The following is a 10,354-nucleotide window of genomic DNA, read 5'->3' on the forward strand; positions in this document are numbered from 1 at the left end:
CGAGTTATTGAGGATGAGACTCCTAAGACTTAGCCAAGTTCAAGGCGTATGAAATTAATTATTTCAAAAAGATTTTATTGTGGACTGTAATTGTCAAAACTGAAAAATCAACAAATGAAAAACAAGATTATTGGTGATAAACCGTATGATCTAAGAATTAGTCCATTAAGGTAAATTCAAACTTTAGCATCAACAATGCTCACGTTAAATTTAATTAGATATAGGACATATTTCCACAGGTTTTGTAAAGATACATGACCAAGCGAAAAGCGTCACCAACGTTGAAGGCGAAGATATGCCTCAAATGTTGTTATCTCATATGGCAAGAAAAGATGGTAAAGTTATTCAAAATATGACGGTCACATTATCTCAAAATATTACGTTAGCGATGGTGTATGACTGGCTTATTCATTAGAATTGAATTGGCCTAATTTATAGTGCTTGAATAAATAAAGTGAATCATTTTTGAAAGAAAGAAACTGAATCGTTCTACAATAAAAATTGTTTGAAAGGTCGGCTGCCTGGTAACCTCATGCCTCACCTACAGTATTTCCCGAAATTAATGCGCATATTTACAAACAGCTAAGTGCTTTAGAGAAATAAATTATTTCAAAGGTATGATTTGTAACATTAACTATTCGATAAACTCGCCCTTATTTTAAATAAACACACATGTAACCTCAGATGGACAGAAATAACATAAAATTGAGGAGACCAAAGGAGATTTCGTCCTTTAAATCGGAAGGGGAAAGTTAGCTGGCCGTGAGTACTTGAATGAATTAGATTGGGAGGATCGCTAAGGTATTTAAAAACGTACTACCGAGCGGAATGGAGCAGTCTCTGCAGGATCCCGAGGCTTGCCTTTTAGAATGGATCGGATTAAATTACCCACTTACTGAGTAACGGATCTTTTTTCAGGAGTGCTTCAGCAAGCCCTTTAAAATTCTCATAATTAGAAGCGTGGACCGTAAGTGTGGTAAATTGATGACGCCAAAATAGGAGAGAGTTACCTAAACGTGTAAGAATAGAAAAAAAGCACTTTCATATTGTACCAATTAATCTAGTCTTATATAAGTGGAAGTGGTTGAAAAAGAAATTAATAACTTGAAAATGTGTAATTTTTTAGGTATCTAGTTATCACTTACGAGGCATTGGATTTATTTATTGCATAAATGATTTTAGAACTTTTTCTCAAGACATTCTTAAATAAAAACTATGCTTTTCTCAAATATTAGTGTGTAAGAAGATAATCAAGAATAAATGTAATAATTATGACCTGTATGTTAATGACAAAGTAACTGCTCCACAATTTGAAAGTATAATTATTATACTTTCCGTTAACTTTTTGAAGGCGTTAATTAAGGACCGCTTAACGATTTGTCATTTCTCCGTCGGCAGTAAGGAAATTATGAGCAAAGTCATAGCTAAGCAAATTATTTTACTGGTGTTGTGTCAGAGTTTCAAAATGATAACATCTGAAACGGAAATAAGTACCGAAAATCTTGCAAATAACAGACAAGGAAGAAGTAAGTTTACGTTGAATTTACAGAATTATGAGAGATTTTAAGTGCACATTTATCGTCAGTTATTTTCAAACACTTTATTTTCAGTTAATCCACTCATAATACCATTTTGGAGGGTTTATGTAGTTCCTAGAATTCCATGTACTACTGCACTGAATCAAGAAGGTATATGTTTAGCTCGGAGTAGATGCAATGCAAATAATGGTTCTCCTGTGGGATCTTGTGCTCAAAGAAGAGGCGTTTGTTGCATTTGTATGTAACGATAGAATTGGCAAAAGCAAATGTTTACAATTAGAAATAATAATTTTAATTAATTAAACTTATTGAGTTATAATTTCATGTAACATTTAGTTCTAAGAACATGTGGCCAGACTTCTTCAGCTAGAGTGACATATTTTAATAATCCAGAATTTCCTTCTGCAAATAAGGGTGGAACGAGATGTACGTTGCAAATAAATAAGGCTAATGCAAATATTTGTCAGGTTTGTTGGGTAATAATTATATATTAATCTATATAAAAGTGCCCTTCTGAGCTGAGTATATATTTTTTAAACACAGATAAGAATAGATTTTTCAGAATTCTCCCTCGCCCAACCATCTTCTGTAGGAGAATGTGGAGATGATTTTTTTGCAGTGGGAGATACTTTGGTTCCTGCCATATGTGGATCTAATTCAGGACAACACAGTAAGAAATGTGAATTATTGGGCGATATGATATTATAGGATATAAAATATTTTTTTAACTATACATTTTATAAAATACAGCAAATTTTTGAATTTAAATCATAAGTTAACATTTATTAAATGATTTTCATGGGTAATTTTAAATGTCGAAATATGATTTATTTATTTTTAAAACAGTGTACGTCGATTTCAACAGCCAATGTGATTTTCTTCAGTTGACTGTGGATACAAGTGGAAATGTTGCTTTTGACAGAAGATGGAACATGGTGATCACGCAGGTTCCATGTAACAGTACCGATTTAGGTAGTTATAAGCACCTATAATACAATTTGTATAAGATAGATAGTCGATGAATAAATGTCTGGTTAGAGATCATCTCAGTTATCTCTGTATTATTTGCTTCTAAATAAAGATCAAGTACTTCTATTAAAGAAAAATCAATAAATCTATGTTTTATACAATGTGATAAAAGATATTAACTAAAAACAAACATTTCATTTTATTTCTCTGTGAACCAGAACAATACCTTTCTAATCAAGTCTATCTTGCTGATTTTTTGTTTTAGCGCCAAGAGGTTGCCTGCAATATTACACTAGTACCTCAGGAAGTGTTTCTAGTTTTAACTATGGAATTATTATACCTACAATGTCTGGTAAGTTAAAAAAAGTCGTTTTAAAGCACTCGTCATGTAAACAACCTGTGTTAGAGGACAACTAAATATATATATTAAAACTGATAAAATGTTGTTTGGGTATTTATAAAAATAAATTATTCAAAAGGAACTGAAACTCGTCAGCTGAATGACATGAATTATGGAATTTGCATACAACCAGCTTCAGACTACTGCGGTTTAGAATGGTCAAGTGCCGACAGTAGTTCGTTCTCAGTTTCAGGAGATTCAGTCGATCAACTAGGTACATAAGATTACATTATTTTCCAATCCGGAATGAAAAATATGGAGTGAGCACGCTTGCAACTTTTTCTAATCATGTTTCGCAAGCTTTTCTTTGAAGTTTGAATTTTTACTAAATGTTGGTTGGCTTCAATATATGTTATTAAAATAAATAAAAAAAACTAGGGGGAAGCTCACAGAATCCCTCCATAAATCAATTTTTCTAAAAGCATTTCACACGAAAGTCATTTCAAATGATCTTTCAGATGAGAGATTTTTAATTTCAACAATCCAAAATCTTTAATAACAAACTATTTCTGTTTTTATGTAATGACAAAACTTATGTCTTTATAATGCCCTTCTAATTTAAAATGTTCAATAAAATTTTAGGTGTACCAGTTATTGGTGAATTATGTGATCATAATTTCATTGTAATTCCGAATCCTTTTCAAAATGGAGAAGCTGTAGGCGCAGATAGATTTTGTGGCACTTCTTTTGAAACAACTACAAGTAATTCTATTTTATAAATATGAAGTTAATTCAATTTTATAATTATCACAATTATTTTTTAATTATGCGCTAGATCTGAAGCAATTGCTTTATTGCACTAGCCCTCTTATAATTATCATCTTAACACATCTTATAACTATTGTTTTCATTATGTTAAAAACTTATTAATAACAATTTAAATATTCATAGAGTAATTGGCAAAACTGAATTGATTTTTTTATTTTGTAGACAATAATTTTTTAATTCTTTTTTAGCTAAATCGCAACCTTATGTTTTGACCGTAGTCACCAATTATGAAGAAGGAGTAGATGTTGGTATCAGAGGATTTCATCTCAATTTTAGGCAAATGCCTTGTAGACCCTAATATGCATCTTACTTTTTTTTTGTCATTAAAGGAGTACCTCGTACTGAATTAAAATTCTTTTGCAATCTACTTGCTACTTGCAAGAAAGTAATTGATTTCTTGATTTTTTCATTTCTTATACTGTGTCAATAAAATTTGCTAACGCTGTACTTCTACAATAAAAATACAATTTCCAGTTCGAATGAGAAGCCAAAACTAGCCAATAAAGTTTTTGTTAAATTTGCAAGTCTTTCTAGATACGCCTAGTTTTTAAACCTCCACATTATCTGAACTCTTATTTTCGAAGGCAACATTATGAAAGAGATTATACATCAAACAAAAAATGCCTAGAAAACCCCTTAAACTCTTCCCTGGATGTATACGAGTATGTACAATAAATGCTTCACAATAAGTTGTGAGTGATGTTAAAGAGAAAATTAACTAACATTGAACAATGGTTTGCAGTCCCTCTTTTAATATTACATATTATAAGATTAAAACTGCCCGATATTGTGTACAAATAGAAAACATAACTTTGTTCAAAAGATACATTTTTGAATGATGACAATCAACTAAAAAAATTATGCCGATTTTTGCAACTGGAGAAATTAATGAATCCACTTCGACTCAACGTAAAAAATATGTCTCAATAATGCAACCAATTTTTTAGATTATGTTTAAACAAAAAAAATTATTTATTTTTATTACAATATAATACAAATAAAATAACTAAAACTTGTTCTATTTGATAAATGGAGGTAACTAGTTGAAGAGACTAGCATTTTTGAGAAAATAAGTTAGATTTATTCGCACAAAATAAAAACTAAAAGATTATCAAATCTCACTAACATTATCATTTTCATGCCAATGCTGGTCCTCCAGCCTGTAGAGAAATTAATCGCTTCATTTCTGTGTACCAAGGACCTAATTGTGTATTCTCCATTACATCCCTAAAAGCTACACAGCCCTCTATGCTACTTAATACGCCATAAACAGCAAGGTCTGCGAGATTGGGCCTGATTCCTCCATGGAATTCCGTACCTTTTCTCTTTAATTCACGCAACCAAACATTGCATTCATCATACAATGATTGTCGAACATCCTCTTTTAAATTGTATCTGAAATTATATACATATAAAATTAGTCTTCAGCGGCGCCTACTAAAATTGAAATATGGTAACATAAAGCGTACTTTTTCTTTAGACGTTTGCCAATAATCCACATAGCAAAAGCACCAACATAAACAACCAAGTATTGTTCCCACATCGGAAACAGGTCTTTCCATTGGCCAACCTAGAAAAAGGATATTTTATAGGATGTAATTAGACTAAATACAATAAACAATCTATCACCAAACTTAAATGTAAATATTAATATGAGTGGCTGGATGTTTGCAGCATAATATATTTGACTTTAAATTTAACTTGTATACTTTAATTTTGCGTTTTTTTTAAATTTCCGACTGATGGCAAAATGAATGACAAAAGCGTTCAGGTAGAAGTGAAATATTCTACAATTTGATGGACCAATCATTGAAGTGATTAAATTTTTATAATCACTTCTTTGCCAATGGTTGGACTAGGATCGGGCTCATGCAGCTTCATTCTGTCCAGTTAGTCAATATTATCACTGTTCTCAAACTCGGCACCTTTACTCTACCAACTAGCAGCCTCATCTCATCAATATGAACACTTTTCTGAAACTTGGCATCTTCATTCTAACTACTCATCTAAATTAATAATATCACTTTTCTTAATCTCAGCACCTAGGAGTGCTGGAGAGTTAGGAAAACTTTTGAAATATCTTCTCTCTAACTATTGTTCCCTTTCTATTCCCAAAGACCCTCTCCAAAAATTGTGAGGTTGAATCCCCTCGTCCACATCTCAATATATTGTTGAGGAGAGTGCTTATCGCGTTCCGGTCTCAGGAATAAGTTTTTTTTTTTTAAGGGGCGGTCCCCGAGCGCTAGCTCATACCCGCTCAGGAATAAGTTCTGATGACGTCTCACTGGAGCAATTGTTTGGTGGGGGCACCATGATAAATAGGACTTTTGTCATTGAAATCTGCAAAACAATTAGCCATGATAGTTTACTGGAGGAGTAATAAGTAATACCTTGAACTTGCAAAGTATTACACCAGCTCATGGAAAACACTGATAAATGAGGTATAACACACATCCCCCTTATTCGCATTGAGTAACCAAGTCGATTCAAAAAGTTGAAAAAGAAGGTTACTTTAAAGCCTATTTTATAAGTGGCGAGTCAATCCAAGGTTGGTTCAATAAAACATAAAGTTGGAATTACTGTAATGTTTGCAAGACTAAAACAATTACTCAAAAATTAACTGAGTAATGTAGCCTTATGTGAGATCTTTCTAATCCAGGTACGTCTTATAAAACAAGGTTCCACCAAAATGGAATAGCAAAGGTGAAAAAAAGTACCTCACATTTCTTACGTCACTAACATGGAGATGTGTAGTAGATTGATTGACCAAATAGACTAATACATAAATAGGTTACATGTAGTGGGGTAAAAAATAAGCTAGATATGAGTGCAGGATGGTCCTATATAAGTCTAGTGAGTCGCCAAAATGATTAACTATGAGTGTTGAATGGTCCTGTACAGGCGTAGTGAGTCGTCAACATGGTTAAAGATGCCTGATTCGAAAAACAGATGGACTACTATTCATATAGAGCTTATCTATTTGCAACTGATTCGACTTTTTTTTAAGTTAAATAAATAGATTTTTATGAGGAAGCCTAAAAACCCCAGAACTTAAAATCAATTTTCTTAAAAATAAACACTAATAAAACCGATAGAATGCCATCTCAATTCGATACGAATGCTAAAGTAAATTATTTAAGGATATTTCTTCCCTTGCAAACGATTTGCTGAACATCTCGGAAGATATTCTCGGAAATACAATTAATTCTCACTAACTTAACTTATCCGATAATAAGTACTATGCGCCAATAAATCTACTTTTGAAGGATTAGCCCTATCCTACCCAAAGGAATGAATTTTTATAAAACAATTTAGGAATTTCAGCATTTCTCCTCGTCATTTAATTTAATCCTCGTCAACATTATAAGCTATACTTTCACATTAGAATTGCCGTACAAAGAAATATCCTGGGGAAGATTATAGTTCTGTGAAAAAAATTTAGGGCATCCTGAGAAGGAAATTTGGAAAGTTCCCTCTTTAGTGTATTAAGTGTAATATCGGTGAAAACGGCAATTTTACAAACAGGATAATGTGAGTCGAAAAATTCGGAGTCTAAAAACATGTAAGATCTACAAGCTATTGAGCTCGTATAAGCTAGACTTGAGAGTATGGTAATTTGAGAAAGTCGTGTTCACAAAAACCATAATTCACACTTTGCCCAATAATATTTTGATCTTGAACCAAATTTATTTCTTTTAACTGCTAACACTTTTGCATTTTTTTTAATTCACAGCATGAATTTGGAATAAATTTCTGTTCTATTCCTTAATAACTGCTAATTGCATAGTAGAAATGTTTCAAATTAAGAAAAAATCGATTAAGGGACATTTCTTTATCAACATAACATTTACAAATCAGTAATAATAAGTTTTAAAAGTCGTTTGTCAAAAATAATTTCAACTACCTCTGAAAACCAACTAAATGCTTGCAATGCTTCTTCTTTAGTCCTGTATACGTTCGGGGAAAGAGTATGAACTAACACATCATCTGCCCACTTTCTCCACTTCCTTTCCTCACTAAAAACGTAGGTAACAATTATAAATTTATTTATTGGTTAGGATTCTCCAAATCAGGGGTGGCCAACACAAATGATATTGTAGGTCCAAAAGGGCACTTATAGAATATGTACATCTATCAGATTGGACCTATTACAAAAACTTATTACAGTAAAAAACCAAAACAGAATTATTTTATTATTCATACATATAAACATAGATAACATAATAATGAAAATTATGAGATTGTCGAATAATGTTTAACTAGTGAGTTATTTGTTTCTTAACTCTTTCACGTCGATCTCAAAGCGCATAATTGCACAACATAATTGATGTTGCAAGTTTTCATCCGTTAAGTTCGATCGAGATTAATGTTTGGTAAATTTCATTTCGAAAAAAAAGATTCGCAGGAAAAGTAGATCCAAAAGCGCTTTCTACTTTTTATGCTAGATTTCTCAAATTAGAAAATTTTTCTTTTGTGATGTAGGTCTTATAAGAATTTATTCTTGATTCTGACGTTTCAAAAATGTTTTAGTTCATTGTTACATTGTAAGTCAATCATTTCCATTTGGAGATAATAAACAAATTTTGTAAAATTAGGATAATTCTCGCGGGCTATAAAATTATTCCAGGTAAGACACATGCCGCCCGCGGGTTGGCCAACCCTGCTCTAGATATTACTTCAGAGAATTTAGATTTATTATTCTCATAAACTATAAATTTTAGTAAATTAAAATCTTTGCACCAATTACCAATTTCATCAATAGCCGTTTACTGCTTATCTCAAGAGCATCTAATATCATCATTTAATAAATTTATTTATAACTCGTAAAGCTTCCAATACTCCGCTAACTTTATTATTCATATTTCTGCTTTTCATGATGTTTAATGTTCATTTCATACAGATGTACACCACCTACCTTACTCTTCCTTTATAATGTACATACCTACTAGTATCTAATTAATGAGATAAATAAATGCTCTAAACTTCAATTCTAAGCTTGAAACACTCACGCTATAGTTTCTTTGGTGCTCTCTTTCGGCATTACACCGTGATACATTAAAAAATAACGATTAGGAATTTCTTTTTTTACTATTCCATCATCATCCAAATAGGATAGAGTTGGGTAAAAGTCTGCTACATCATGAATTCCAAATTCTTTATCATGAAAATAGGATGTCAGTGAAGATATAATCATACTGCTATCATTTAATTGCTAAAAATGACAAATCACTTCCTATAATAAATTGAATTAGTTCTAAACTTGAAAAAAAAAAAAAAAAAAAAAAAAACATTTTCTTACCAAGTAACCATTGGGCATTTTTACCAGCAAAATAGGTACTTTTTTATACTCTGACCATTTTAACTGCTGTCTTAGTACAGGATTCACTTCTACTACATTATAAGAAATTCCAAAAAAATCCAAAAATGCTCTAACTTTGCAGCAAAATGGACATGTAGGATACTGAAATAATAGAAGTTCCAAGCCTGAAGAATCGGTCGGATATTGCACCTAAAATAAATTTAAGAAGTTTTTAGGGAAATATTAATGCATTAAATCTAGCACCCAAAGTTAGATCAAATAAACTTCAGACAATCACATCTCTACAATTTCTATTATTTAAATTTTATTTAGCAAAAGTACACACTTTCCTTGCGAAGAAAAGTATTATAAGTATAAATAAAAAAAATCAGATCAATCAATCTGATAAATGTCATGGAATAATTGTGAATCAACCATTATTGCAGTTACTTGCTATCCGCCCATTCACAAAACAATTAAGATTTTTGACTATATCACTAGGTATGACTTAAAAAGGTAGTAACAAATGACCAAAAATATTTTATTAAAAATAGAAATATCGCACTTACTTTTCGAGAAATATCTATGTTCGGTAACTCTTTTAACATTCGAGTTTTTTCTCCGGTGCCAGGATTAAGAATTGCGTATCTTGATGATTCTATTTTGCGATACGAGTATACTACCCCTATGCCAACTCCAATAATAGATGCTAGTCCAAAGATTTTCCATCGCGAATTTGGCTTCTGCATTTTGGTATTTGTTTTAAATGTTTTACATTGAAGTATTAACGGATTTTTGTCGTTGCGAATGAATAACAAAGCACTTCTAGGTGAAAAATATCTTACATTCCTCAAAATGAAAGACATGGCCTATATATTTTTTTAATTCCTCTGAAATTAAATTTATGATCACTATATAATTCAGCATTACACTATTATGTAAGAAAAGCCAGGAGGGTTAAAATTACTCAAACAGTCAAGAACATAAATTTGTACATTTTTAACAGCAAGACTTTTAACATTAAGATGAATAAATCTCAGATTATCACAAATAAAATTCGTTGGCTCTCAAATGATATTTGTACTGACATGCCTCTTTGGAAACCTACTCACAAATAACCTGTAATACAAAAATTGCCTAAGTTTACTTAAAAAATAAAAACAATTAGATAAATCGATCTATAACTATTGATAAACACATTTATTCCATTCTTACTTATTTTTACTTGCTACTCAAATAATTAGAAAGATCTTCATTTAAATTTTTTAAAACCAGTGGCTAAAAGTGAACTGAAGGCAATATTAATATCGACTTTGCATTACTCGCGTTTGCACTCTGCGATGTGTAAATTGACTAATCTAAGTTTAATCCAGTTCGATA

At 31.4% G+C, this 10,354-nt stretch overlaps 2 protein-coding genes across 3 annotated transcripts; one reads left to right on the forward strand and one right to left on the reverse strand.

Annotated features, from left to right (window-relative positions):
* The first annotated feature begins 123 nt into the window (after positions 1-123).
* Positions 124-4,202, forward strand: LOC141449089 (uncharacterized). The gene is made up of 9 exons (XM_074118154.1): positions 124-1,526; positions 1,611-1,775; positions 1,875-2,005; positions 2,082-2,208; positions 2,385-2,510; positions 2,773-2,859; positions 2,987-3,121; positions 3,490-3,609; positions 3,864-4,202. Exons 1-9 carry the CDS (start codon positions 1,409-1,411, stop codon positions 3,971-3,973), a joined length of 1,119 nt encoding a protein of 372 aa, XP_073974255.1. The 5' UTR covers positions 124-1,408; the 3' UTR covers positions 3,974-4,202.
* Positions 2,045-10,205, reverse strand: Su(P) (prostaglandin E synthase Su(P)). 2 transcript variants are annotated; one of them, XM_074118153.1, is made up of 8 exons: positions 10,190-10,205; positions 9,544-10,093; positions 8,975-9,184; positions 8,685-8,887; positions 7,580-7,691; positions 5,145-5,245; positions 4,802-5,070; positions 2,045-2,190 (listed from the first exon to the last, which is right to left on the reverse strand). In XM_074118153.1, the coding sequence occupies exons 2-7, from the start codon at positions 9,838-9,840 to the stop codon at positions 4,812-4,814; spliced, it is 1,182 nt and encodes a 393-aa protein (XP_073974254.1). In that variant the 5' UTR covers positions 9,841-10,093; positions 10,190-10,205; the 3' UTR covers positions 2,045-2,190; positions 4,802-4,811. The 2 variants fall into 2 exon arrangements, with proteins under 2 accessions (XP_073974254.1, XP_073974253.1); XM_074118152.1 differs by lacking the exons at positions 2,045-2,190; positions 10,190-10,205 and having other exon boundaries at positions 4,734-5,070; positions 9,544-10,102.
* Between the last annotated feature and the right edge of the window lie 149 nt (positions 10,206-10,354).

This window comes from Rhodnius prolixus, unplaced genomic scaffold, assembly GCF_049639745.1.
Source record: "Rhodnius prolixus isolate KJV_2025 unplaced genomic scaffold, Rpr scaffold_2, whole genome shotgun sequence".
Lineage (NCBI taxonomy): Eukaryota > Metazoa > Arthropoda > Insecta > Hemiptera > Reduviidae > Rhodnius > Rhodnius prolixus.